General features: G+C 45.7%; 14 protein-coding genes across 14 annotated transcripts; 7 read left to right on the plus strand and 7 right to left on the minus strand. All coding sequences in view use genetic code 12, as the record gives it.

Annotated features, from left to right (window-relative positions):
• Positions 1–388: 388 nt before the first annotated feature.
• LODBEIA_P60830 (uncharacterized protein) lies at positions 389–2,983 on the plus strand (the record flags this gene model as incomplete). The annotated part of the gene is made up of 2 exons (XM_066976487.1): positions 389–1,229; positions 1,485–2,983. The coding sequence occupies 2 exons, from the start codon at positions 389–391 to the stop codon at positions 2,981–2,983; spliced, it is 2,340 nt and encodes a 779-aa protein (XP_066833021.1).
• A 167-nt stretch (positions 2,984–3,150) lies between these two features.
• Positions 3,151–5,739, plus strand: LODBEIA_P60840 (uncharacterized protein; the record flags this gene model as incomplete). Its single annotated transcript, XM_066976488.1, has 1 exon — positions 3,151–5,739. The coding sequence occupies one exon, from the start codon at positions 3,151–3,153 to the stop codon at positions 5,737–5,739; it is 2,589 nt and encodes an 862-aa protein (XP_066833022.1).
• A 320-nt stretch (positions 5,740–6,059) lies between these two features.
• LODBEIA_P60850 (uncharacterized protein) lies at positions 6,060–7,454 on the minus strand (the record flags this gene model as incomplete). The annotated part of the gene is made up of 1 exon (XM_066976489.1): positions 6,060–7,454. The coding sequence occupies one exon, from the start codon at positions 7,452–7,454 to the stop codon at positions 6,060–6,062; it is 1,395 nt and encodes a 464-aa protein (XP_066833023.1).
• Positions 7,455–8,021: 567 nt separating this feature from the next.
• LODBEIA_P60860 (uncharacterized protein) lies at positions 8,022–9,023 on the plus strand (the record flags this gene model as incomplete). The annotated part of the gene is made up of 1 exon (XM_066976490.1): positions 8,022–9,023. The coding sequence occupies one exon, from the start codon at positions 8,022–8,024 to the stop codon at positions 9,021–9,023; it is 1,002 nt and encodes a 333-aa protein (XP_066833024.1).
• A 1,609-nt stretch (positions 9,024–10,632) lies between these two features.
• On the plus strand, positions 10,633–11,307 carry LODBEIA_P60870 (uncharacterized protein; the record flags this gene model as incomplete). Its single annotated transcript, XM_066976491.1, has 1 exon — positions 10,633–11,307. The coding sequence occupies one exon, from the start codon at positions 10,633–10,635 to the stop codon at positions 11,305–11,307; it is 675 nt and encodes a 224-aa protein (XP_066833025.1).
• A 14-nt stretch (positions 11,308–11,321) lies between these two features.
• LODBEIA_P60880 (uncharacterized protein) lies at positions 11,322–11,979 on the minus strand (the record flags this gene model as incomplete). Its single annotated transcript, XM_066976492.1, has 2 exons — positions 11,322–11,360; positions 11,476–11,979. The coding sequence occupies 2 exons, from the start codon at positions 11,977–11,979 to the stop codon at positions 11,322–11,324; spliced, it is 543 nt and encodes a 180-aa protein (XP_066833026.1).
• Positions 11,980–12,148: 169 nt separating this feature from the next.
• On the minus strand, positions 12,149–14,200 carry LODBEIA_P60890 (uncharacterized protein; the record flags this gene model as incomplete). The annotated part of the gene is made up of 1 exon (XM_066976493.1): positions 12,149–14,200. One exon carries the CDS (start codon positions 14,198–14,200, stop codon positions 12,149–12,151), a length of 2,052 nt encoding a protein of 683 aa, XP_066833027.1.
• A 223-nt stretch (positions 14,201–14,423) lies between these two features.
• LODBEIA_P60900 (uncharacterized protein) lies at positions 14,424–15,857 on the minus strand (the record flags this gene model as incomplete). Its single annotated transcript, XM_066976495.1, has 1 exon — positions 14,424–15,857. The coding sequence occupies one exon, from the start codon at positions 15,855–15,857 to the stop codon at positions 14,424–14,426; it is 1,434 nt and encodes a 477-aa protein (XP_066833028.1).
• A 1,431-nt stretch (positions 15,858–17,288) lies between these two features.
• On the plus strand, positions 17,289–17,858 carry LODBEIA_P60910 (uncharacterized protein; the record flags this gene model as incomplete). Its single annotated transcript, XM_066976496.1, has 1 exon — positions 17,289–17,858. The coding sequence occupies one exon, from the start codon at positions 17,289–17,291 to the stop codon at positions 17,856–17,858; it is 570 nt and encodes a 189-aa protein (XP_066833029.1).
• A 435-nt stretch (positions 17,859–18,293) lies between these two features.
• On the minus strand, positions 18,294–19,688 carry LODBEIA_P60920 (uncharacterized protein; the record flags this gene model as incomplete). The annotated part of the gene is made up of 1 exon (XM_066976497.1): positions 18,294–19,688. The coding sequence occupies one exon, from the start codon at positions 19,686–19,688 to the stop codon at positions 18,294–18,296; it is 1,395 nt and encodes a 464-aa protein (XP_066833030.1).
• Positions 19,689–20,774: 1,086 nt separating this feature from the next.
• On the plus strand, positions 20,775–22,286 carry LODBEIA_P60930 (uncharacterized protein; the record flags this gene model as incomplete). The annotated part of the gene is made up of 1 exon (XM_066976498.1): positions 20,775–22,286. One exon carries the CDS (start codon positions 20,775–20,777, stop codon positions 22,284–22,286), a length of 1,512 nt encoding a protein of 503 aa, XP_066833031.1.
• Positions 22,287–22,550: 264 nt separating this feature from the next.
• On the minus strand, positions 22,551–24,200 carry LODBEIA_P60940 (uncharacterized protein; the record flags this gene model as incomplete). The annotated part of the gene is made up of 1 exon (XM_066976499.1): positions 22,551–24,200. One exon carries the CDS (start codon positions 24,198–24,200, stop codon positions 22,551–22,553), a length of 1,650 nt encoding a protein of 549 aa, XP_066833032.1.
• Positions 24,201–24,646: 446 nt separating this feature from the next.
• LODBEIA_P60950 (uncharacterized protein) lies at positions 24,647–26,698 on the plus strand (the record flags this gene model as incomplete). The annotated part of the gene is made up of 1 exon (XM_066976500.1): positions 24,647–26,698. One exon carries the CDS (start codon positions 24,647–24,649, stop codon positions 26,696–26,698), a length of 2,052 nt encoding a protein of 683 aa, XP_066833033.1.
• A 90-nt stretch (positions 26,699–26,788) lies between these two features.
• On the minus strand, positions 26,789–27,733 carry LODBEIA_P60960 (uncharacterized protein; the record flags this gene model as incomplete). The annotated part of the gene is made up of 1 exon (XM_066976501.1): positions 26,789–27,733. The coding sequence occupies one exon, from the start codon at positions 27,731–27,733 to the stop codon at positions 26,789–26,791; it is 945 nt and encodes a 314-aa protein (XP_066833034.1).
• Positions 27,734–27,765: the final 32 nt, after the last annotated feature.

Below are 27,765 nucleotides of genomic sequence, written 5' to 3' on the forward strand. Positions count from 1 at the left end.
AACTGGCAAAAAACGAGAGAACTTGACCGTAGCACTTCTAACGATAAAAGCACATCTTCCATTTGCAAAATCCCTTCCCTTACCTCTTTAGCTTTCAAGAACCGCCCGATTCTTTTTTGGTCTCGTTGAACTTCACTCCAAATATCATCCGAACAGGTTGCCCCTAAAGCAAAAAGAAGCCGTTGCGGCTGCGAAAAAAGATGCGCCCCGCTGTGAAGTTTAGGTTCCTTTTTTTTGTACCGACAGAGAAACCACATACTGCTACATCAGACAAAGCGACCAACCCCAGTCTCCATCTTGTTGATCACTTCCGCTCAAGTTGAGTATCTTTAGAAATAATGAATCAGAGCTAGAGTTAGCTAACCACGGCATCATCACCAGCTCGGCCATGTCAATCACAAGCGATAAACCCCCACGGTTTTCAAGTTTTGACAGGAAAGTGGGCAAGCTCGGTCAAGGAATCAGCGGAACAGTGCATTTATACAAATCTAGGTCGGGGTTCCAATACGCTGTGAAAATATACCACGACAGAGAAAAATCCGAAACCAGGGCTCAATTTGAGGCGAGGGTCAGCGAAGAGTACAAGATCCTTGCCCGGTTGGATCATCCAAACATCATTTCAGTTTTCAAAACCAAAAAAACGAACACTCCATTTTTGGGTGGTGGTAGTGAGTTTAGACTCTACATGGAGGCGGGAAGTCCTAATCTAGCCCAGTTGATGAGATCGTCCAGCGCCGCTCATGAACCGAATGAAATGTTGTGTTTATGGAAACAAGTGTTTGAGGCAGTAAGATATCTCCATGCAAATAACATGTGTCATCGCGATTTGAAATTGGAAAATCTCGTTTTCGATGCAAACTACCTGTTTTTGAAAGTGATTGACTTTATCGTGCTTAGACAGACAGATGTCCCCTGTGTGGGTCTCGTTGGCTCGCCAAAGTATGCTGCCCCGGAGACTTTTTCCTCGATAACTTACCAAGGCAAACCCGTTGATATCTGGTCTATTGGCGTAATATGGTATTATTTTGAAAACCTGAGTTTTCCTTGGAAAAGTGCCACTCACACTGATGCAAAGTATAAAGCCTATTGTGCTGAGCAAGGTGAACTACTTACAGCAACGGGAAATTCGGAGCTAGTACAGTCATTTTTACAAGTTAACCCTCAAGCTCGACCGACGGTGGAACAATTGCAGGACCACTTGCAGATAAAGAGCATCAAGTGTTGCAGCCGTAAAGAGTCATGCGGTTACAATCATCGACTCACCTTTAGCAAGCAAAGTTGACCTCTTTCTTCAACAAAGAAAGAAAGGAACCACTGCTGATGGGTTCATCGGTTCAAGGCTTGACTTCTTCTGTTTGACTTCTTCAAGTGCGGTTAAATCACGTGACAGGCTCCCCGTTGCTCCCTCCATTTTTTTTTCATTTTCTCTTTATTTATGACTTATCGAATTTTTCACGATATACAAATTTCTCCAAATTCTGTAGATTTCATTTCAAACAGTCAAGGAAAGATGCTCTCGACCACGATTCGCTCATTGAGGGCCCAATCTAGAAGATTAGCCGCTGCTAGATCCTACGCGGTGTCGCCAACTGCCCAGGCCTTGGTGTCCAAGTCTGTTCAGGAGATTGACCCCGAGATGGCAGATATCTTGAACCAAGAGAGAATCAGACAAAAGAACTCAATCACTTTGATCCCCTCGGAGAATTTTACTTCCAAGGCAGTTATGGACTTGTTGGGGTCGGAAATGCAAAACAAGTACTCCGAAGGTTACCCCGGCGAGAGATACTACGGAGGAAACGAGATTATTGACAAGGCAGAATCATTATGCCAAAAGAGGGCTTTGGAGGCATTTGGGTTGGACCCAAATGAATGGGGGGTCAATGTGCAGCCGTTATCTGGAGCACCGGCCAACTTGTACGCCTATTCTGCCATTTTGGAAGTTGGCGACAGAATCATGGGATTAGACTTGCCCCACGGAGGCCATTTGTCTCACGGCTACCAAACAAACACCGCCAAGATTTCATTTATTTCCAAATATTTCCAAACCATGCCCTACAGGCTTAACGAGGAGACCGGGATTATCGATTATGACACCTTGGAGCAAAATGCGCAGCTTTTCAGGCCAAAAGTCATTGTTGCTGGCGCTTCTGCTTATTCCAGAGTCATTGACTACAAGAGAATGAAGCAAATCGCCGACAAGGTTGGCGCTTATTTGATGTCGGATATGGCGCACATCTCCGGGTTGGTTTCTGCTGGTGTCACCGACTCGCCATTCCCCTATTCGGACATCGTCACCACCACCACGCACAAATCCTTGAGAGGACCACGAGGATCGATGATTTTCTTTAGAAAAGGAATCAGAAAAGTCACCAAAAAGGGCAAAGAGATCCCTTATGAATTGGAGAGGAAAATCAATTTTTCAGTCTTCCCTGGCCACCAAGGCGGGCCCCACAACCACACCATATCTGCACTTGCCGTGGCTTTGAAACAGTGCCAGGAGCCAGAGTACAAGACCTACCAAGAAGAAGTCATTGCCAACGCTAAACACTTTGCCACTGCCTTAGAGTCAAAGGGCTTCAAGTTGGTCTCTGGAGGCACCGACACCCATTTGATCTTGGTCGACTTGAGATCAAGAAACATCGACGGTGCGCGTGTCGAGGCCGTCTTGGAAAGAGCAAACATCGCCGCCAACAAAAACACCGTCCCCGGCGACACCAGCGCTCTTTTCCCCTCCGGGTTGAGAGTGGGAACCCCTGCGATGACCACAAGAGGCTTTGGATTTGACGAATTCTCCAAAGTTACCGATTTCATCGATGAAGCCGTGGCCATTGCCATTGAGTTGAAAAAGCAAGAGCAAGGCAAGATCCCAAAGGAGCTCTTGGCCTCTTTCAAGCAGCTTGCTGACAACAGCGACAAAGTGAAAGACCTCGGTAAGAGAGTCGCCGAGTGGACCAGCACATACCCCGTTCCAGGTGATCTATAGAGAGTGTGAGAGATAGTGTTGATTCTTAAACGTAGACATCCACATTTTGGCGTACGTTAAACCTCCCTCTTTACATTTTTTTCCTCTTCTCTCTCTTTCTCTGACCACGAAGAAAATGGCCCTGCCTTATCATCTCTGGAGAGTCCCCTCTTTCTTCTTCTCTCCACATGAACACCAACACCTTGACGAATCGATACATCGCGGATGCTCAACGCGCCTCGTCCTTGATTTCGTGGTCCAAGAATGGATTCATCGTTTATACCCCGCCCACGAAAACGTGCGAGCACAATTTGCTATTGACGTATTTGGAGAATGTCGACAAATGTTGGCGATTGGCCAAACCGCAGCCGATAGACGTCAAGCTCGAAAACAGTTTCCTTCCCGAGATTTCGTTGGTGTCCTGGAGCACGCTCAGCCTTGATCTTGCCGTTTCTGACGTCTACGGGAATTTCTACATCCTCATGGCTGGAGTCGGGCTCCTCGAGACCAAGGACTCGTCGCCGAGCTATCAATTGACGTCGTACAACCACATGGAGATGATTTACCGCGACGTTATCAACCAGGACATCAAGTCTCCGCTTAACCCTGGAGCCTCGATTGTGGCGTTCAAGTGGTTGAATATTGAAAAACCGCAGATTTCCAACAAGCCCGCGGCATTGGTGACGCTTGAGCTGAGCTATATGTACACTTATGGAGTGAACCAGTTTTCGCCGTATGGAGTCACCCATCCGATCCCCACGAAGCAGGCGTGTTTAGCGCTCAGGAAAAACGGGCTCTTGATGTTGTACTACCAGGGGGAACACAAGGTGGAGTACCACAAGGCGCTGATTCAGTTGGTGGAACTGGACCTCGTTGTGATTGACAAGGCGTCGATGGGGTTCACCAATGATGGACAGGTTATTGTGTCGGCTTGGGATTCGCTATCCGATGACATTGTCACGTATTCCATCACCATTGACTGGGGTTTTTTGGTGAAGTCGGCAAAGAGACAAAAATCGGATCCTCATTACCACACGGCGAAGGAGAATCAAACTGCACCAACGTTGACGTTGCGCGAGATTCACCGAATGAGACCCTTGCAGGACTTGACTTCGATAGACGTAATTTCCGCCAACGCAGAGAAGGGCTCGCAAATGAGCATACTTGTCAGTTATGGTCTGACCATTTACAGGCACCAGTTGGTGGAAGTGGCGGAATTGATATCGGACGGCTTTTTGCAGCTAGGCAATGCAGCTGCCAAGGGAGCAGGAGCAGGAGCAGAAAGTTCAATTTCAAGTTTAAAGACTGTTGAGCTCGTCGATACGATTCAAATGCAGTACCCGATACGGTCAATCGTTAGCGCGGCGTCCGACTTGTACACCATCATTTATTCCCGCAAGATTGACATTGTGAACAATCTGACGTGGAGCATTATAGGCGACGCAGACTTTCCGCCGCCGACCTTGTCAACCATGTTTGACGTGGGTTTCGACTTTCCGGCAATCGAAACTGATAAGCCCTTGATTGTGGCTGTTTCACCCAACTTGACCTCGTTGGTCTACACCACGACCTATAGCAATAGCCTCGAGCTCACCATCAAGCCACTCGAAAAAAGACTGCATCTTGGCTTTCAACCAAAGGAGTTGTTTGCAACCTCGGCGGCATTTGCATACATGCACGCTTTTGCATGCTACAGCAACACGTGCTCCGATGACTTGTTGCTCCTCATTCAATCGGAGATTGATCGACTTCGAAGCTTGTTATCGAAGCAAATAACAGAAAAGGTCAATGTCAAGCTTATTGTCAACAAGTTTATCCTATCGCTTATTAGCGAATCGCATAAAGCCATCAATTTCCAGCTCGATGCCTTCAGCAAGGAGTCTGTCGACAAACTATTATCGAATCCGCCATTGCAGAAGCTACTTTCTCTCCAATCAGTTCTAGGCGACGCTAACGACAACCCCGTGATGTCTCAAATTGCCTGGATTGTGCTAAACTTGAGGTCGGTGAGTTTTTCGGTGATGTTCACGTTGAGCACCATTTACCGACAGATTTCCAAAAAAACACCAGCCGAGGACACCATGAAGGACTCCTCCACACGAGCCGAGATAATCATGTCATTGATTGGGAATTTGGCGTGGTTCTCGGACCTTTTGAAATTGATGTCGCAGCAATTGGTGGAGATTACCTGTTTCAAAAGAGAAAACTTGCCCGTGCTTCCTTTGATCTTGACCAAGATTTCGCGGTTATTTTTGCTTTATGCGATATCCTCAATTTCAAAAGTGCATCAGCTACTCAAGAAATTAGGTGGAGACTTGGCCGAGTCGAACAAATTGTACGAGCCAATGAAGTCGGCATTGAACCGGTTCTTCAACATCACGGCGACGATGAACCTCCAGCCGTTTGAAGGGTTTTTAAAAGAATTGGACGCGCTAATTGCACGGGAGAACACCAAGGGAAATATGAAGATTGACGAGCTCAAGTTGATACTAGGGGAAGTGGCACCAGAGTTGAAAACCTTGGTGGAACAACGATGGCTCTTGAAAGACTCGAAAGTGGACATTTTCTACAACACCGACTGGGTCCTCGACAGAAGGAATAAGGATCTGTTGCGCAAAGTGATGATCTTTGGCGACAAGTGCCGCAAGTGCACGCGATGCGCCGCGGTATCCTTGATCAACGACCCGTTGGTGTTTGAGAACTTTGCCATTGGGTTATGGACGATGGTGTTTCAGCGAACGTGTATCTGCGGCAACAGCTGGGTCAATATAGACTGAGCCTAACGACTGAACAGTGTTTAATTTTTCACCTAATTTTTCAGAGACTAGATAGCTCGAAAGCGAATACTGCGACTCCAAGATCCAGCCTTTTAGAGTGAGGAGGCGGAAGCGAAAGAAAAGGAATCACAGCAGAAGCTGTGGAGAAAGCAACACGAGACAGATGCCCTGGATCCACCCATGTATGGTTGATTAACAAAGTCAAAAGAAGCAGCTAAACACAAGGAACTGGCTGAAAACGTCTTTTGAGGTAATTGGTACTTGATAACAAATAAAGACAATACACAAATCAACTTTTTTTTTTGTTTTTTTGTTTTTCACTAGGCTGTTTCGTCAATGATATCCACTTTTGGCTGGATGTTCTTGTACAGTTGTCCAAAGCGCATGACATTGTAGCACTCTTTCAACTTACCTTGCCAGTAATCGTAACCCGGGACAGCCTCAAGGTTGGTCAAAGCTTCCAAGACTTGCAATTTCAAATTCCAAATCTCGTTATTTCTCACGTCCGATTCCAACAACTCGTCAGTGAGGATACTAGGTAGTTGATTGAATAGGTATTCGCCACTGTAGTTGAATCTTGCCATTTCCAATAACAAGTGAAACAATAGATTCTTTGGAAGCTTGCTTAGCCGATCCTTGGTGAGTCGCGGTTGCAAGTAGATCCAAACTGGTTTAGACTTGATGAAGTTGAGCAAGATGGGGAAAAACCTTGCGTCAAACAAGGCCAAGTGCGCCAAGACGTCTTCATAAATTGCTGGAGTCAGAGCGTGAATCAAATCGGGATTGCAGCGACTCAATAAGCGTATATAAGCTTCATCTTTGTCAAAGACTGGCAACAAGTTATACGTCTTGAACACATTTGAAGCCTCCAAAATGGAATTGTAGTTGTTGTACGACATCTTGGCGATGAGATCGGCGATTTCTAGTTTGACCATCTCGTCGACATCTGGGCCAGATGTGAAAATCTTCAACAAGTCTTTCAAGGCGTCTTCTATGGGAAAGTTCATGCCGATGAGCTTGGTGTAGAATTGGACAATGAGGATCGTGAAGATCAAGTCGTCGGTGTATTTGAGGATCTCGTCGCCACTGAATAGGTATAGACTTGGATCGACTGGCATTTTCGGCAAGAGAATCAACAACACGTCCAAAAGACGAGCCAATAGCACGGGGTCCTTCAGTTTTCTCGCAGAATAGAATAGATCCGATGAAGGTCTCACGAGATCCACCGCGTCGTCGACCCGTTCCAGCATGATTTGTATTTGGTTCAACACCGCAATCGACGTTCCCGGGTTGAAATACACTTCAAGTAGCCTGGGAACCACACCATTCTTGCGAATGAACTCTTTGGTTGACGCCTGATCGATATTGACATTGATAATCTCGAGGGATACGATCGATGCTGTGCCGCAAGATTGGTACAAGTTTTCCAAAATGAAATTCTCCGGGTAGTAGTTCAAGATCTCCTTAAATGTCAAATACGACAAGAATTTCTGAAGCAAGGCAATCAAAGAACGGCGGGGATCAATGGCATCATAGTCCGTATCCATCAAGATCTGGTTTATGGCTGGAATGAGTCCCGGCGACGAATGCTGTGCCGTGCGCTTGTCGAGTGTGAGAGTGTATTGGTCAATCAACCTGTCATTCAACGACGCTTTTGCTTCATAGCTGGTCACCAATTCGTGGAGTACACTTGCCGTATTGCAATCACTCGACATCCTCGGTTTCGCTGGTGTCCTTAGTAGCCCAACGGATGCTCTTGCCCACTCCTCCTGGTCCAATAAATATACACTTCGGCAAACCAAAGACAAAGAAAGCGCAGATCTCGTAAAGTGTTGAAAGATAAGCGAGATGCCCTCCCCCACACCATCGCCATCGCCATCGCCAGGAGCAAGAACTCTTTCTGAAGGTGATACTTTTACGTGCTGAAGATACTACACAGAGGGATCTTGAAACCAACAACCACCAGGACCACAGGTGTATATCTATATGGATATACATGCAAAAGCAGGATCATCTAGGCTGTTACTAGCCAGCACGAGGAGCAAACCACGTGCTGGACTGGCGACGGTTGTAGATACCAAATAGCGCATCACCGTCAGTATTTTTTATCGATGCATCTTGCATCAAAAGACGCCAGCTCACGACGAATTGCAATCCTCAACACGGCACTCAGCCACTCAGCCAGCGGGAGAAGCAGATATAGAGGTATAAGTACAAGGCACAGCAGCCTAGTCATAGCTTTGCCATAGACAACCACCTGGAAACAAAAAAGAAAAAAGATCATGAGTGAAACGGTGCCACTTCTTGGGTACGGAGAGAAGAGCACCAGCTTGAGCAGATCGGCCAAGATCGTCCTCGGCGCTGTAGGCGGCGTCTTTGCCGCCGCTGTCTTGTACGTGTTGGTTGTTTTGCTTCCAGATTACTACATCCCGCAACCAGTGGCACTCAACGCTATCGAGCACATTGGCCAATTTGACTGCAAAAGCTATAGCAGGTACATCTTGATCGGAGACGTTCATGGCCATTTCAGAGAGTTCAAAAAGTTACTCAAGAAGGCCGAGTACAATCCAAAGAAGGATTATGTGCTCTTGCTCGGGGACTTTATCACTAAAGGACCAGACTCGCTTCCGTTGTTGGATTATTTGGCGAAAAGTGACGTTGATTGTATTATTGGCAACCACGAATTCAACGTGTTGCAATATTACGCTACTTTCCACAACTTGGAGCAGCCTGTATTCAATTTTTCAGCTAGTGATGCAAGTTTGCAACCGCCTTGCAACTCCAAGGGAGGCTTTAATCAAGATCCCGAGTACTTGCTAGCCAAAAAGCTCCAGCCTCAACATGTCAAGTACATAAACAAGTGCTCGGTTCTCAAGCTTTTAGGAGACGTGCCTTTCAAACGCGCCGGGACGACGGCGCCTGGGGTCGGAGTCCACGCCGGCTTGGTATGGGATGTGCCATTATCTGCACAAGACCCGTTGGACAATATTGAAATGAGAGCACTATTGCCTCCGTTTTACAATGAAACTACGTCAGATCCGTCTACTCCCGGGAGCAAGAGATGGTACAAGGTGTACAATGAGCAGAACGGTAAACCACCGGCTGAATACGTGGTATATTACGGCCACGATGCTTCAAAAGGGTTGAACTTGCGCACGTTTACCAAAGGATTAGATTCGGGATGCGATAAAGGCGGCCAGTTGAGTGCGATGGTGATAACTAAGAATAAGAAGAAAGGAAATGGGGTTGAATTCACTGAAGAAATTGTTGATGTGGAATGCTAGAAAGGCTGATAGAAACGAACAAGTCTTCACTTTGTTCACATGGCGTTGCTTGAATTTTAATAAATGATAGATGTAGAATTTTGAACTAATAGAATGAATCTTCAGGAAACTTGGTAAGGTAAGGTGATAGATAAGTGGCGATGAATCCAGCTACATTCCTTTCAAATCAAGTTCAAAGAAAGAACGAAAGAAAGAAAGAAAAAGATTGAATTCGCTTTGGAACGTTGTCCTGGTATGAAAAAGACTATAAAACTAAACAAGCAGTGACACCAGTTTCTCTCATTTTCCAGCATCGGCTCTTTGCTGAGCAGATCCAGCTTCCACTGCTCTCGTGCCCAATACACTCACTTTGGTGTCGTGAGAACTTTGAGCGGCTACGCTTGCATATCCCCCCGTCTCCAGTATGCAAAGTGAGTGCCCCTGCCCTTGCCTTTGCCCTTGCCCTTCTAGACTTGAATTCTTTCCTTTTTTCTCGAATTCACAGGCCTCGTCTAGGATCTGGTTACGGAACGATCTGAAAGCGGAGAAATAATAGTGCGCTGCTGACGGCAATGGATAGATTTTTTTCAGGTAAGCGGTTCTTCTTCAGAAAGCTAAACCTCATTCACCGCATACAACCCTTTCTCAGTGTGCCTTCCTCCTCCTTTGCCTCCTCCTTTGCCTCCTCCTTTACTTGGCATAATACTTGAGCCATTGCAGACCTTAGAGCTCCAAGGATCTGTCCACGTGTAAATGCAGTGTGAAAACAAAATTGCACGGAAATAGCAAGGATGCCGTTCAAAAGAAACAGCTGTAAAACCCCGATTTTCATTTTCCCTTAGATCCTTTATAGTAACCAAAGCCCTGCTCATCCTTTCAGGAGGAGCTAAAGCCTTTCCCCACTTGCACCTGCATTTGCATTTGCATCCTCCGCCTCAACCTCTTTCCCCCTGTCCCACCCCTTTTTTTATTGAAAATACGTTCGTTGAAGATCCCCACGCGGGAGTGAGCCCAAGACCTAAAACGAAATGATCCAGACAAGCAGATGGAGCAGCATGCCACAACGAAAACTGGCCCGACGACAAGTAGACAAAGCAGATCGAACCCCGTCTATGCGACATGTCTGGTGCAACATTAGCTGTGTTCCTGATAAACATATACCCTATCTCCCTCCAAGACCACCCAAGATACACTAAAAAGAAAAGCAAGAAAAGCAAACAAAAAAGTGATAAACCACCATGATTCCCGAAACCGTCCTCGACATGATGATGCAGATACGCAACCACTTAGTTCAGGTTTCTTTTCCAGCGCTTGCCCCCCTTTTTTCTTTCTTTCCAGTTGGTTTTTAACTCGAGCTTAAACTTGCGCAATTCGCTCAAGTAAGTTCATTTGGTGCACGGTCTTAACCTCTTTGACATCTCCGGTCCTGGCTTCTTAAGTAGTGTACGTGCCACGTCAATCAGCAGATAACGAAGCTGATGGATTGAATCAATGGAACGGTGGGTCCAGAAACTTGGAGCGAGATTCACCCTTCACGAAACTCCCAGACAGCTTCACTTCACTTCACTTTCCACTTCCAACTCCACCCTGTCTCTAAAGGATCTTTTTTGATTTCATCCACGAGAAAGCCATGGTCAGGAGAGCTTTGGTTGTAGTCGACTTGCAGGAAGATTTCCTACCGCCCGATGGCACCTTGGCCATCAAGGAGGGGAGATCGATTGTGCCGCGCATCAACGAGTTGATCAAGGGCGAGCAATTGCGGCAGTGGGCGTTGGTGGTTGCGACTCAGGACTGGCATCCTGCAAACCACGCGTGTTTTGCTTCTCAGCATGGCGTGGAGCCATTCACGCAACGGGAGTTTGCCCGGCCCCAGTCCGAGGCTGGTGAAAAGCAAATGCAGGTGTTGTGGCCTGATCACTGTGTTCAAGGCACACACGGATCACGCCTCGCGCCTTCGTTTGCCGATGCATTTGAGCGGATTGGCGACAAGACGAAAACAGCCGTGGTGAGGAAAGGGTACTTGCAGGACAGAGAGTTCTACTCGTGTTTCCAAGATTGCTGGGGTCTCCATCATACTGAAATGGAGTCCATCTTGCAGGAGAATCAAGTGGACCAAGTTGTTTTCGTTGGTTTGGCGTACGATTACTGCGTGTTGAGGTCCGCCGTCGACTGCGCTAAAAAGTGGAAGAGCTTTGTTGTTAAGAAGTTGTGCAAGAGCGTTAGTCCCGAGAAGGAAGATGAGACCGATGCCACGTATCGAAAGAATGGCGTTGTTATTGTTGACGACGTGCTGGAGATACTATAGGCCCAATCTGCTCATTAGCTGTTGTCTCTTTTTATCGACGAGCCATTTGGACACTTGTTCGTTTGTTGGGATTTGAGCAAATCTAATTGACGGTGTTTTTTTATATTTATGTTCATGTTCTTGTTGTTCCTGTTGCAACTCTATACTTCGTCGACTCTCGAATGCAACGAGCTCGCGGTCGTCTTCGCCTTTACCGTAATAAAAGTCGTCCAATCTTTTCTTTCTGGCTTTCAAGATTGCTGCTTTGGACACCTTGCCTCTTAAAGCCTGCTTCTTGCTCTCTTCTATCGATTTCTTGATATCCGGCAATTCCTTGGCCCGTCCAAAATACCTCCAGCCTGCAACATTGGCTCCAGAGTTGATCATGTCCTTTTTATTGTGGTTGTGAATGTAGTCATTCCCGCCCAACGCCTTGATCTGGTACTCCCATGTCTTTTTATCCCTAAATAGCTGATTCAACTCGTCGTTCAACTCTCTCAAGCGAAAGTCGCTTTCGTTGGGATCGTTTATCTGGGTCAACTTTGATGAAATCTCGCCCATTACTATATTTCGCCATGTCTCCGCCTGAGGTATCGACCGGACTTTTTTGACGTTCTTTGGCCGTAGTTGCGGGTTAGTCTCTATGACCCCGGCTTCTCGGTTTTTATACTGCTGGAAATTACTGAGAGACATTATCTCTGTGTGTCTGTGTGTTGCCGTCTATATGTGGGGAAGAGGGCTTCTGGTTAGGAGGTTTCTTCAACTGTTTTTTTTCATCTCGATCTCCAATGCGATTATATTGTTACATGTTGATAGACCTACGGAGGTTTTTCTTTTTGATTTCAATTTTCCACTATTACCTCTACATACCTCTAAACTTATTCTTTGAGGCAATTCTACGGCCGTCAAATCTTTGTTTTGTTCGTCCTTTGTCGCCGGTTTCATCGCCTCTGGGCTTGTACTTCTTCTCCTTCTTTCTGGGGACAAAAGTGAGTTCAGCTTCACCGCGAGCATGTCTCTGCAATCTAGAGTTGTCGTTCCTCGGCTTGGCGACTTTGTTCAAGCTCTTGAGTTTGGATCCAAATGAATCGCTTGATTTCAAAGACTGTTTAGGATTCTCCTTGGCTAAGGCCTTCATTTCATTTTGGAACCTCTTTTCCTCTTCTCGCTTTTGGCGCAATTTAGCAAGTTGCTTGTCGACTTTCGCCTTGTTGGCTTTGGTGACTTCTTCATCCTCACTTTCACTTTGGTTTTCACCATCACTGTCACTGTCACTTGCCTCTTCCTGAGAGCCAGATCTTCGTTCATTTCCGTTGTAAATCTCCTCATCCGACTCCTCTGCTGCCGTCAATGCTCGCGATCTTGTAATGTCCTTTTCTTGGGACTTTACCGGGTTCAACTGTTTGTACTCGTGCGACTCTTCATCGACTTGGAAGTCGGGGTTTTCAAACATTTCCTTGAACCTATCGTCATTTATAACATTCTCGGCAACATCACCGCCAACTTTCTCCTGCAATTTAGAAGCCAAGGTCTTGTTGACTTTGATTTTGGTATTGGTGACAGCCCCCGTGCTTCTAATTCTCGATTCCCTCTCTTTCTCGATCCGCTTCCGGATGTCTCGTTCTCTTTGATCGCGCAAGGAGTTGGGATTGGCGATAAGGTTGACTTTTTCATACAACTCCATGTCGATAAAGAAACCATGCATGTAGGAACGCAACACTTTGGAACCAATGAGATGGGACAAGTTCAATTTCTTAACATCGTCTCTGGTGATGAACCTATAGTTTGAGTAGATGGTGTCGGATGGTCGTTCCTCCAACTCTTCCGTGACATTATCCAAGAATGAACACCAAGATGGAGCTGGGCCAAGGTTCGGAATGTAGTATGTGTGCATTGGCATACCTTCGTTGGCCATGAAAAACATACCGGAGCTTTGAACATGGCAAACGTCATTGATATCTACGTTTGGTTCCATCGATGCAAAGGGCTTTCCCGTGTTTCTGTCCCAGACCTTGGCTATACGTTTATCGCTGGTGAGAATTGTGTCGGGCTGGAGACTGTTTTCCAACCACGCAATGTTTTTGATGCCGTACCCGTATCCTTGATCCTTGACCAATGAGGGCTGGTTGGTACGCAAATCATATAGCAAGGTCTTACCATTGGACGTGCCACATGCAAAATTCAATCCATCCTGGCGGAAACTCACCGAGGACACCTGCACACCGGCGCCGATTTCCCCCAACTGTTCATTTATCCATAGCTTGCCTGCCCTTGATTTCGACCTTGGGTCCCACAACTCCACAGTTCCATCTTCCAACCCCGCGGAAATCAACCCGTGCACCTTGTTGATCGCTACCGAGTTTACTCCTTCCTCGGTGTCCAACATTAGTGGGTTAAGGAACCTCCCTTGCTCCAAGTTCAATCGGTACAATTCATTCCCCAGGGCTCCCACGAGCAAGTCGCAATTCACTTCGTTGTAACATAGACTCCTTCCGAACTTTGGAATCCGGGTTCTGTAGTAAATGCCTCCCTTGGTTTGGAACTCAATACTTCGGTCGACCTGCAAATGGACCGACTTGGTCCAGTCCTGACTCAAGATGACAAAATCGACATTTTCGCAATCGGTGTGACGCTCAAATTTCAACGACAAATTGGCAAAGTCGTAAACGTGGATCTGTGGTTTATACGTCCCTGTGGCCATACAGTATTGCCCATCGGGTGACACTTTGATTTTGTTTGAGGCTTCACTGAATTCGAAATCTTGGATCAACTCTATGCGGTTCGAGTAGTCGATATCCTGTTTAAGTGCCTTCTTTCTCTTCTTCGCTATCCAGTCGGGCAAAGACCGTGAGACGTTAGACCCGGAAACTTGATAAATGGAGACGTTCCCTGCTGATGTGGACTTGAGAACCATGGCTTTGCTATGTCTCGAAAAAAAAAAAAGCTAAAAAAAGGGTGCAGATGTAAAAGTTCAAGTAGAAGAAGAAGAAGATGAGAGATGGGAGATGATGAGAGATGGGAGATGATGAGAGATGGTGATGGTTTGCACAAAATTGAAACCTCTTTTTTTTTTTTTTTTTCGATGGGGGGTTTTTTTTTTCATGGAGAACAACAACAACTTGCTTCTAATTTACTAATTAACTGTAGAGGTGTTTGTATTGCACAGCAGATATCACGAGATCTGCATCATCCTGTTGATACATCATTGAATAATCCTGTTTCGGTTTGAAAGTGTCGATGAAGAATTGAAGTCCACTGCTGACCAACTCGTCGTTCATTACCGAAGGGTCCCTATTAATTTGATTGTGGAATAAATTGATGAATGTTTTAATGTATCTCAAGTCGCCGTAGCAAATGTCATTAGCGAGATTGATTAAAAGAACCCAGCGATGTGTCCTTGCATCTGGTGAGTTGAGTATTTGAGAAATGATTTCATAAACAAGATGCGAATGACATCTGAAAACTAGGTCTTGGTAATGCTCGGCGCAGATGAGCGAAAAGATTAGGCTTGCCAAGAGCGTTTCACACAAGGTTGTCTTTGATTTCTTCAACACTGGCAGCGTCTCCAGCGTCTCCAGCAACTTGAAGATCTCGCCAATCTCGTGCACGACACAGCTGTCGATTATTTCCAATACCCTGTACTGCAACGTAATCAACTTTTCGTGTCTGCTATGCTGGTCTTCAATGGTATACTCCTTTGGTTTCGCCAAGGGGGGCAACTCGAATGATTTGAAATGTACATTAATGGAGCTGGGGACAAGATCCTGAAATGTGTCCGTTATGTCGGAACTAACCAAATAGCTGAGATAAACAAATGTCATGAGATAAGATAGTCTGGGGTTCAAGTCGTTGAAAGTGGAGTAGACCTCCGATTTTGCAGATTTTTGGATCGGTATTGTGCAATGTTGCAATTTCTTTATGGTGGCGGAGTTGATGGTTCCAACTCCTTGGTCCAATACTTCGAGGACAAAGGTAAGCGAGTCGAGCACGGTTAAAGAAGGAACCTCCTGGTAGCGTTTTTTTAATGAGCTGAAGTACAGGTGGTACTTTTGACCGTCATCATCCACCGCCGGCGCTTCAATCTCTAGCTGAGCTAGCCACGACTGGTCGATTTCGTCAGGAGTCAATTCGAGGAGGGAAACATAGTCGTTCAGAGGAATCTCTTTAACTCTTCTAAGGAAACACTGCAATTGTCCTAGAAATTCCAAATACAACGCTGTTTCCGCATCCAAGCGTGCATTATTGATGTACCACGCCTCCAAGTACAGTAGTTTCGACCGGCATTCGAATTTGAACTGTGACGAGGCTTCAACGAGCAAATTGACGTCAAGACGCGGATTATAAAGGTACTGCCAGCAGACTCTGCTGATTGTGGGAAGCAACGCACTTCTCCCTGCCATCGGCATTGCAAGTAAAGGCGAAATCAAATCCACATTGCGTTCAAATCCCTCATCCCTGCCGAGCAACTCCAAGATCCGTTCATAAATTGCAATCACATCGTTTGCTGACAAGGACAGCAATTCGAGTAGGTTTTGGTTCAGCTGTGTAGACAACTCCTTCAAAGAGTGCATGGCCGCCGTGTGTCTGTCTATGTTCCGTGTATGTGGTGCAAGGTTATATCTGGTCAACTTTGCTTGAATTGGTAATCTCAGTTTTCAACTTCAAAAAAAACAGCCAAAAGGAAATGAAAAAAAAGGCGAGGAAAGCGCCGTGACGGCAGGTTTCTAATAGTTCTCAGTAGTCTCCTTAGCTTGCACCTCTTCCATGCTACTTCCCACTCTATCAGCTCTTAACTTGTTCTCAAATATCTTGCAATTCAACCGTGTGGCATAGGTTCATAAGTGTGTATGTGTGTATTGACACGAGTTTTTTGCAACAAAATTGAAAACGGTGTCGCAAATATTGATATGTGTGTGTCGCGTTTTGCAGAGAAGATCCGCGACACTCGACCGTTTTTGGTTGAGCCGCACGTGCCAAACCACAGCAACACGAATACTCTCGATATCTCTTTCACCTCTTTTTCTTCACTCATTCATTCATTGACCTCACTCGTTGAGACTTCATACGTTGACCTCATTTGTTGACCTCGTTCCTTGTGACCTCACTCATTGACGAAAATGTGCAAAAGTCCAGAATCAAGCTGCTCACTTTACCGGGAATAAAAGAACCCCCAGGGTTTCCCTTTTCTTTTGCTCAGTGATAGTCGAATGTCATATCCAGAGGCCCGATTTCTAAATAATGGTGAATTTCGGTTGAACATAGTCATGTTTGCTATTTTTCCCCTCATCACTGTGGTTGAACCCAAAAAAACGCACTGAAAAGCTCTCAAACGCAAGTTGTTGTCTTGGGAAGTAGAGCATACACCCGTCAGTTGCTTCAGTGCTTTTTCTTTAGTCCCGGCTTTGTTGCTAGAGGAAATTGAAAATGTAAGAAAAAAAAAACAGGAAGCGGACACGGACACGGCCCGCAATTTTTGGCCGTGCCTTAATTTGTCAGAACAACCTTACCCGGCTGAACGCCTGGCCAGGTTTGAACGAAAAACCAAGACTTTATCCGGTTTAAACCTCACACGAGCTTACATGAAATCGAAATTTTTCGGTGACTGTTTTTTTGTTTTTGCCTTTGATTCTCAAGCTTTAAGATACCCGTGAAGGGAGAAGTACAGACATGCAGAGCCAAGTTGTAATATGCCAAACTATGTGTCTGAAGAAGGGCAAGCTTTTGGTGCCCGTGGAGTTACCGGAATTAAAACGTTCAACAACAAGAGATACATCTGAAAAGTAATTTTCGGTTTTATGCATTTTTTTGTCTTTTTTTTTTTTTTTTTTTTTTATCAACAACTGCAGGCTGAATGGGCAGTTTTAGTCTTGAAAAACCCGAATCTTGGTCGGAGGTAAGGTTAATATAAATACTGGAAGGAAACATCCTGGATCAAACTTGTCACTTGAAGTTGTTTCCATTATATTGCATTATATATTTATAAAGAAAAAAAAAAAAGGAAAATGAGTATTACACCACCTAGACAGAAGAGTTTGATCCAGGCTCCCCCCAGCCCCCACTATCGCTACGGCACACATCACAGGAGATCAGATTCTATAGATTTGGGACGACGAGGAAGTGACGGTTTGGTGCTTTCCGCGGCACAACCTAGAAGAAACTCATATGTTTCCTTTGACTCGCCTCCTGGGCAAGTTCATTCCGAGCAAGCTCACAAGTGGCCTGGGGACTCGGCGGTGGTAGCCGAACCAATCATAGACTTAGACCGCATTACAGAAGAATATAAAAGGGATAGACAGCTGTTGGCACAGAAGCAGGTCAACTGGTGCAAGTTTTTAAAAGAGCACCCCATTGATGCAGACATTTACTTGAGAAACCTGCGCTCAAGCTCAAGCAGCCAGGTTGATTTTCCACAAACCTCGGAAATGTTGCTAGACAAGTATAATACAAGTTACAATATTGAGAGTGACGACGACAACGACGACGATGAAGATGAAGACGATGAAAATTCGGTGAAACAAAAGGAAAAGCCAGCTAAACGGGTGTTGAAAAAGTTAAAGTCCAAGCTTACCTAGGATCTGGACTCAGGCATACGCGCTGTGTTTTTTTTTTTTTTGAACGATAAGAATGGCTATAGTTTCCGTAAGTGCTGTGCATGTAATTTGTTAATCCATATGACAACAGTTTCTTTATCTGATGTGGACTCGAGGAAGGTTCAAATGTGCGAGAAACGCCAAAACTCTGATCTACTTTCGCTTTGCCGGTGTTTTCTTTTTCCCACTTTCTCAACAAATTGCTGAAGAAGGGTGGGTGTTTAATAATACCAATCAGGAATTAAGGAAAGGCTTAGTAGAGCTAGTAGATCTTTCTTTGTTGACTCTTTCTGTGGGTTTTCGTGAGTAAAAATGCAATTCCATGCTACACAACACTATTCATTCGTTTTTTTTTTTTTTTCTAACTATTCTTTTTGGTTCCAACTTTGATCAAAGTCGACTGGTTCTTGACAATCTCTAATTTAATTGCAATCTCAAGCTCTCCAACTGCTTCAAAACGGCACTCTTTGCAGTTCCACCAATTGCGTCCCTTCTTTCAACGCTAACTTCGAAATCAAAACTATCCAGCACATCCTCCTCAAATCTGTCGTCGATTTCCTTGAATTGTTCAAACGTCAATTGGTCAATGCCACTCAAGTTTTCAACCTCTGCTTTTCTGACACACTCGCCTGAAATGTGGTGGGTTTCCCTGAATGGCACTCCCTTTCTAACCAAATAGTCCGCCAAGTCTGTGGCCAACATGTCCATAGTTAAAGCACCCTCCATCTTGTCCTTGTTGATGGACAAGGTACTAATAACCCCCGTGGCTATCAAGATGGAATGCTCAACGGTGGTCAAGGCGTCGAATAATGGCTCTTTATCCTCTTGCATGTCTTTGTTGTATGTGGATGGAATCGACTTGATGGACATCAAGAAGCCCGCTAAGCCGCCAAAGACTCTCCCGCTCTTGCCCCGCAACAATTCCAACGAGTCGGGGTTTTTCTTTTGAGGCATCAATGAGCTGCCCGTGGAGTAGGCGTCGGCGAGCTTGATGAAGCCAAATTCAGCAGTCGAGTAAATGATCAAGTCCTCGGCGAAGCGGGACACGTGGTTCATGAGCATCGTTCCCCAGAACAAGGTCTCTACTACAAAGTCACGGTCACTTACTGCCGTCAACGAGTTGCCAATCACACCTTCAAAGCCCAAACCCTTGGCGATGAACTCGCGGTCAATGCCGTAAGGGTGGCCCGCCAAGGCACCTGCGCCTAATGGAGACTTGTTGACCCTCTCGATCAATTGCTGCAATCTGTTGTAGTCTTCGGTAAAGTAGGTGGCGTATGAACTCAACCAGTGAGACCATCTGATGGGCTGAGCTCTTTGCAAATGGGTGTAACCGGGCATCAACACGGCAATCTCCTTCTCGGCTCTCGTCAAAATAGTTTGGATAAAAGTCTTTAATTTGGCACTCAAGGCCTTCAACGACTCACGAACGAAAATCCTCATGTCGGTGGCAACTTGGTCGTTTCTGGAACGACCAGTGTGGACTTTACCAGCAATGTGCTTACCGATAATCTCACCTAATCTTCTTTCATTTGCAGTGTGAATATCCTCATCGCCAGCCTTTTCCTCAAATTTTCCTTCGGCCCATTCTTTTCTAATCACTTCCAAGCCCTCGTGGATCTTGGCTAATTCCTCATCAGTGATCAAGTTGAGCTTGTTCAAGCCCTGGGTGTAGACTTTTGTCCCCGTCAAATCTGCGTCATACATGATCTTGTCATAGGGTAAACTGGCATTGTAGAGATCCATCAACGGGTCACTTGCTCCCGTGAATCGTCCACCCCACAATCTGTTTTCACTTGGCTTCTCAGACATGATTGTAGCTGCTGCTGTTATAGATTAGTGATGAATCTATATGGGAAGAAAAAGCAAGAGGATCTTCAATAAAAAAATTTTTTTTTTTTTTTCAACACAGTTGTGCGCGGTTAATTTCCATAGTTACCCAATTGGGAACTTTGGCAAAAGTTGCACGACTACTCACTCGTGGGGGAGTACATGTGGCTCCGTGGAAATGGACTGATTGAATCGATGATATTTTTGGGAATGGCATTGACTTACTTGAGGTCGAGGTATTTGTCTAGGCACTAATAGGTCTTTTAAGATATAGTGCAACTTCATCAGTGTTTGAATGAATTTTTTTTTTGTAGTTGGTAGATCCATTATTGTTCAGCAGTTTTTGATGCACAAGCTAGAACACGAGAATGTCAACTTAACTGGGCTAAAACGTCGGGGCGAGATTGGGATCCCGATTCCATAGCACGGGAATAGTTTACTTATGCTGGTTATAACATGCAATCACGAAAGAGAGGCAGGGACTGGGGTAAAGTGGTTGGTGGTGCGGCTTTCTCCTCTGGAGGGGGAGAGAGAGGTTGCATCTGTGTGTGTAAGGGAGGGAGTAAAAAACACCCCTTAATAGAATTTCTTTGTAATGTTCTTTGACCTTTATTCAATTCCTTTTTTGACCATTCTTTCTTTCAGCTTCTACTACTGCAAAGAGTCATGAGTAAAGATAGCAGTGGTGGCAGTGAGATTATTCGTCCACACCAGGTTCCCAGATTGGTGCGAAGGTACCACACTATTCAGCAGGAGCTTACAAGTAGGAAAGAATTAAGGGCCAACTTTGAAGCTCCAACAATTACTAGTAGCGAGTTGTCAGCAACAACAGAAACGTCAAAAGAAAGTCAAGTGGGTCTCTTTCCGCCATTTGATAATCTTGAGCAAAGTGACAGTGTAGATCTGGATCAATTAGAGGTTTTACTGACGGAGTCAGCGACATTGAAAGAGCGTGGCAAGAATGACCGAGATGCAACTGCAAAATCTGCAAAATCTGCAAAAACAATAGCAGCGCAGTATCAAACACAAACAGGAAATGCCAGTTTAAAGGAGACAAATTGTCTAGCTATGCACATTGAACCTAGCCAATGTACTCTGCGGGATGTATTAAACTATATCTCGTCTTTGAAAGGGTTGGCGAGCAAACTAAAGCGTCAAGTGACTGAGCTTGATGGGGCAAACAAAACATTGAAAAGTGAGTTGGCAAAAGCTGAAAACGAGGTTTCAATTCTACGCGAGAGCTCAAAAGAGGAACGCGATGCTGTGACTAAACTAGCAGCCTGGAGAAATGACTGGAAAACGTTTGAGAATGAAATGAATCAGGAGTTGGCTCTCAAGGAGGCAGAAGTCAACAAGTGGAAGAACAAGGTGCTCGAAAAAAGCGAAAAAGAAAATCAATTGGCAAAGAGTGTCGAACGACTCGAAAAAGATCTTTCAAGCAAGAATGAGGAAATAAAAAAGTTAAAGGATGATCTGCTCAAAAAGACGCAGATGGAAAACCAGATGGAGACTCGAATTGAACTGCTCGAGAAGGATCTTTTAAGCAAAGATGAGGTATCCCAGAAGGTGCAGAAAGAGTTGCTCGAAAAGATGCAGCACGATAAAATGGAACACGAAGCGCTTAAAAGGAAAGAAATTGACATTCTACACAGCGAGTTGGCCCAGGAAAACTCTAGAGCAGACCAGATGGCCCAACTGATCCAAAGCCTCGAGGAAAAGTTATCTTTGAAAGATGCGCACGTGATCAAATTGAAGAACAAACTATCAGAAACGACCACCAGGGAGGATCAAATGGCAATGGAGATGAAACGTTTACAAAATGAGCTCGCTATAACCAAGCGCAATAACGAGACAAAGAATCGCGACCTCCTTCACCGTAATCATCTTTTGAAGAAGGAGACGGTGGACTGCAAAAGGAGAGAAAAGGAGATTGTGAGCACGATGAAGCACTTGGAGCAAGATGTGCAGCTCACTCGCAGCGAGATTGAAGCAAAGAGTGACGCGTTGGAAAGGGTAAAAAGCCAAGAAGAAGCCATCTATGGGGAATTGGAAATGATGAAGAATGAATTTGCATGTTTCAGAAAACAGTTTGCTGACGAGATGGCAATAAATAAACCCCCGAGACATGCTCCCGGTCAGATAACTTCTGCAGTATCGCAAGCTTTTGCCACACTAGTCGAGGAGACGGAAAGAAACGTGAATAGTAGCGGTAGCAAGTCTTTCAATGGTGCCGACACCGTCAACCTTTGCCTGTTGTACGAGAACAACTACTTTGAAGCCTTGAATGAGAGCAGAGACAATCGTAATTCTCGCATATTCAGCCAGGAATTGAGCAAAAATTTGCTCAAATTGACCTGTGGCTATTGCGAAAAGTTGATCCCGCGGGAGGAAAAGCAAATTGCTTACTTGAAACTGCTCGTTAAAGACTTGCTGCAGAAGAAGTTTGAGCCAAGCGACGACGACATTAACTACTTGAGCCGCCAGGTTGTTAAGACCGTTGCCTATTTGTTTTCCAAACTGCTTAAAACTGCTCTCGTGGTAGAAAAGAAAAACCTCAAAATGCCGCTAGAGGCAATATAACGTTTTTATAGCTATTGGCAACAACACTGGTTTCCGTCATCAGTTACCGTGTAGACTATCTACTACTATTGTAGCTCATATCTGATGGTCTTTCATCTTGATCCTACGAGTAGGCACCCAACATGGGGTAAACATTTGATCTTTATTTGATCTCTTCAAGTTTTTTTTTTTTTGGGCGGTGGGAAATTTCCGCCACTTTACTTGACGAATTTGAAAAAAAAAAAAATTAAAAGTTTCTATTGACTACAGTGTATCTTTTTCTACTTATGGTTTACATCTGCCGGTGAATCTTGGGTACAAGGAGCAATCTCTAACGGTAAATCTGTCGCATAGCCAGGCCAAGATTCTCTCGGTTCCCAAGCCGTATCCGCCGTGTTCGCAAGTACCATATTTACGCTGGTCCAAGAGCCAATAGTATGCCGCTGGGTCAATCTTTTCTCTCTTGAACCCTTCGAGTAAATCGGCGTAGTCGTAAGATCTCATACTACCACCGGTGATTTCACCAACGTTGGGCATCAAAACATCAACAGACTCGGTGACTCTTGCGTCGTCTTGGCATTTTTGCATGTAGAAAGATTTGATCTCGACGGGGAATCTTGTGAGCAATATGGGAACGTTGATTGTGTCCACCATCTTCCTCTCTTGAGCCTCGGCGATATCATCACCAAAGGAGTAAGGCTTTCCCTCATCGTTCAAGATTCCCCTCTCGTTCAACCAGTGCAAGGCCTCAACATATTCCATTCTCTTGAAAGGAAGCGCTGGAGCTTTGAAACCCGGGTTCAATTGTTCAATCAACTTGCCGGCGACGGGGTCTTCCAAAACGTACTGCACAGTCTTGACGATCAAGGTCTCAATGTGGGTCAACAACTCGTCAAAGGTGATAAAGGCCAACTCGGCTTCAATGTGGGTATACTCGCTCAAGTGTCTTCTCGTGTGGGACTTTTCAGCTCTAAACGATTCTTGCACGCAGTACACGTCACCAAGTGCGGGCAAACACGTTTCCAAATACAACTGAGACGATTGAGTCAAGAATGCCTCTTCTCCGTAATAGTCCATTTTGAACAAGGTCGAGCCTCCCTCCACTTGTGTTTGAACCATACATGGCGGGGTCACTTCTGTAAGACCCTCTTCGGCGTATACTCTTCTTATGGCGGTCAAGAAGGCGGCTCTGACTTTCATGACTGCCGCAAGACTCTCGCCTCTCAATGCCAAGTGGCGTTGGTCCAACAATAACGAAGGGTCGGCGCCTTCTTGGATCTTGTTGGTGAATGCGTCTTCTCCTCCCGGGGCAAGACCCACAATCCTGTAGAAATCGGCTTTCAATTCGACTCCACCGGGCGCAGTCTTGCCTTCCGGTAACTTCGAGATAACGCCCTTGATGGCCACAGTAGATTCAATGGTCAATTGCTGAGTTTGTTTAGCCTTGGCCAAGTCTCCCGTCAAGACGCATTGCAAAAACCCGGTGCCGTCTCTCAACGTTATGAACGCTAACCCCTTTTGCACCCTCAAACGGTGGACCCACCCTTGCACTAGCACACGCCTGTCAACGTTTTCTTGGACACTGCCCAACTTGATCTTTTGAGCTTCGCGCAACGACTTGTCTTCCTCAATCGAACCCAAGTCCAACTCTGCAACCTTGGGCAAGTTTTGAGCTTCCTCTTGGGCCTTTGCTTGCTTTTCGGCCTTCTTTTTCAACCCCTCGGCGCCCTTTCTGGCCTTTTTCAAGGCCGAAGCCGAGATTTCAACGTACTCAAACTTGCTCTCATCGCCACCTTCTGCTTGCTTGTAGACCAAGATCTTGGCCTCGGCGTTGACAAACACAGCGTACGCTGGCGTTTGGAAAGGCTGCTCTACAGTTCCTGCTGTCTCCGGGCTGTCCGCACCAGACTTTTCATTAACATATACTGACGACATGGCTCTCCGGCACTAACTGGGTATATCGTTCTGGTACGAATAAAAACTGCAATGAGTCGTCTGACTCAATAATGCTGGAAATTTTTTTTTCGCACACTTACCGCCAGCACGAGAGAGATCCAAGGAAGAGGTATTACTCATACCTACAAGCCTGAACTACACAGTTGTATCCTCTTCTAAACCTGTCCCGTAAGCATTTGCTTCTTATCAATCTATTCCTCTCACTACTACTATCATTACCACTACTGGTGAAGAACGATAACAGCAGTATTACTGTAACGCAATAGGAGCACGACGAAGATGTGAGATGGCGATAATTCGCTGTTTCTCCTCCTGACGAAAAGGAGGAATTAAAAAAAAAAAACTTTTGATCTTTTACGAAGACATCTCCAGATAACACCACAGCTCCCCCCCCCCCCCATTTCTCAACTAACGAAAGACCTGCCATGGCTTTAGCTCAATCTTTGGCTACATTGTCGTTGGCTAATTCCGCTGAAAACGACAAAGCTTTACAAACGAAAACCTTGGTTTTCAAGCCGAAAACCGCCAAGACGGCCACCCCCGTCCCCGTTTTGGTGCTTGCCTTGCAATCGACGTCTACTCCCGGTGCGGTAATTGCCAAATCGGCAAATGTCAAGGAGCCTAGATTGGCCAAGGACGATCTCGTCCAGGAGTTTTTCAAGACGTCCACAAAAGAAGTCTCCATCGCCAATTTGGACAAGGGTTTAGCAGGGAAGATCAAGATTCTCTTGGACTCCAATGTGCAAGAGGCGGCTGAGAACGACGCGGTTTTGAAATTGTCGACGGAAACTGCTTCTACTTGTCTTCCTGCAAAGGCCGTGTTGCAATTTTTGGAAGCAACTGGCATTGAAACTATTGTTACTGATTTCAGTGCTGAGCCAGCCGCAACAGCAGCGGCAGCAGCAGCAGAGAAGAAGGCCGCTCCTCAAAAGGTTGACGGCAAAATCGACGATGCCAAGTTGATCGGTATAACAGTTGACAAGGAAAAGGATTTCTCCAACTGGTATGTCCAAGTCGTGGTCAAGAGTGAGATGTTGGACTACTACGATGTCTCGGGCTGCTACATCCTCAGACCCAACTCCTATGCCGTGTGGGAAACCATCCAGGACTACTTCAACGTTAGAATCAAGTCCTTGGGGGTGCAAAATGCCTACTTCCCAATGTTTGTTTCGCAAAGAGTGTTGGAGAAGGAAAAGGACCATATCGAGGGATTTGCTCCTGAAGTCGCGTGGGTCACGAGAGCTGGTAGTTCCGAATTGGAAGAACACATTGCCATCCGACCAACGTCGGAAACGGTAATGTACCCCTACTATGCGAAATGGATCCGTTCCCATCGTGATTTGCCCATCAAATTGAACCAGTGGAACTCGGTTGTGCGTTGGGAGTTTAAACACCCTCAACCATTTTTAAGAACAAGAGAGTTCTTGTGGCAGGAGGGCCACACGGCCCACTTGACCAAGGAAGATGCTGCAGAAGAGGTTTTACAAATATTGGACTACTACGCGGGCGTTTACGAAGAGTTGTTGGCCGTTCCTGTCATCAAGGGTAAAAAGACTGAAAACGAAAAGTTTGCCGGTGGTGACTACACAACAACCGTTGAAGGGTTCATTCCAGCCACTGGTAGAGGTATCCAAGGTGGAACTTCACACCACTTGGGTCAAAATTTCTCCAAGATGTTCAACATGTCTGTTGAAAACCCCGAAGGAGCCGATAAGGAACGCATTTACGCTTATCAAAACTCGTGGGGTTTGTCCACTCGTGTCATTGGTGTTATGGTGATGACACACTCGGACAATAGAGGTTTAGTCTTGCCTCCAAGAGTCGCTCAAACGCAAGCCGTTGTCATTCCCGTGGGGATCACGGCCAAGACTACTCCAGAACAAAGGAAACAAATCAACGATGGTTCGCAGGAGATTGAGAGCAGGTTAAAGAAGGCGGGGGTCAGAGCCACCGGTGATTACAGAGATTCATATAACCCTGGTTGGAAGTTTGCCGATTGGGAGTTGAAAGGTGTTCCACTTCGTTTAGAGTTTGGCCCCAAAGATTTGGAATCTGAACAAGTCACCGCAGTTCGAAGAAACGATGGCAAGAAATACACCGTGAAATTATCAGAGTTGGAGACTCGTGTGGCTGCAATTTTGGAAGAAATCCAAAATGATTTATACCTAAAGGCAAAGAAAGAGTTTGACGAGCGCCGTGTTATTGTTGACGAGTGGAAATATTTCATCCCCACTTTGAACAAAAAGAATGTCATATTGGCTCCATGGTGTGGCGATGCCGATTGTGAAGACGATATCAAGGACTCCTCGGCCAAGAATGAAGATGGCGACGATGGGGATGTGGATGAAAAGGCGCCATCAATGGGAGCCAAGTCCTTGTGTATTCCATTTGAACAACCTGAGTTGAAAGAAGGGCAGAAATGTGTGAAATGTGACAGGAAAGCCGTCAATTACTGTATGTTTGGTAGATCATATTAGATCCGATATGTATATCTATACATATATATATAAATATATCTCTAATTTTCGACATGAATTCAACTCATGGTGCATCTTTAGTTTTTTTTTTCATTTTTTGTTAAGTTTCGGTTGGAGATTTTTCATAGTTTCCATCATGGTATCGAGGTTGACCGATTCAGCCTCTCCGTTGGCGTTGAGACGCCAAAGAGCCAGCTGCTGTAAATATTTCGCATACTGCAACGTTTTTCCATAGTTGAGACCAACTTGGGAACAGGCATGCGCATCGTCAGATAAGCAGAATTTCCCCCCCTGCCGAGAGATCATGCTGGCAATGTCCAGTTTCGGGTACGGGGTATCCCAGCCTTTTCGGATCGCCGACGAGTTGAGCTCGAAAAGGCCATCATAGTCCACCACTTTTGTGATGTTTTGCTTGATCACATCCCAGACCTCGGGCCAGTCCAGTTGTATATCTACATCTTTAGTGAGCTTGCCCGTAGTCTCATCAAAGTCATCCTGGGGCTGGCAAAGCCGTATCAAGTCAAAGTGTCCCACTACCGTTGGTTTCAAGTCCAAAACCTTGGACTGAAGCTCAAAGTAGTCCTTGTATAAAGAGCGCGTGAGACCATTTTTGCTCTTGCGTTTAGCCTCTAGCCATAGCTCAGCTGAGAAATCAATGGGGATCTCGTGAACAAAGTGAACTGAACCCACGGACATCTTGATGACGGGGTTCTGGAGCAATTGCCTTGAATATTCAATGTGTTGTTCGTTGATTGCCTCGGTTTCTAACCCTACCACGATTACAATCTTGTCTCGGTGCTGGATCCGAAGACGTTCGGCATGCGCCAAGTACTGCTCAAAGTCCCGATTCAAATTCTCGACGGAGTAGCCCTTTTCTGTTTCCTCTGGGTAAAGGAACCTGTCTTGGAGCCGGGGCATGTGCTCGGTGAGACATAGCGTCGTGAAGCCCAGTTCGACGTATTTGTTGACCATGGCTTCTAGTGTGTCATGGGCGTGGGAGATGTAGTCTCCGCTATGCGAGTGATGGGTATGCATCTGTGATAATGTACTCTAACTGCTTGAAGGCG

Source organism: Lodderomyces beijingensis (assembly GCF_963989305.1).
Source record: "Lodderomyces beijingensis strain CBS 14171 genome assembly, chromosome: 8".
Taxonomy (NCBI): domain Eukaryota; kingdom Fungi; phylum Ascomycota; class Pichiomycetes; order Serinales; family Debaryomycetaceae; genus Lodderomyces; species Lodderomyces beijingensis.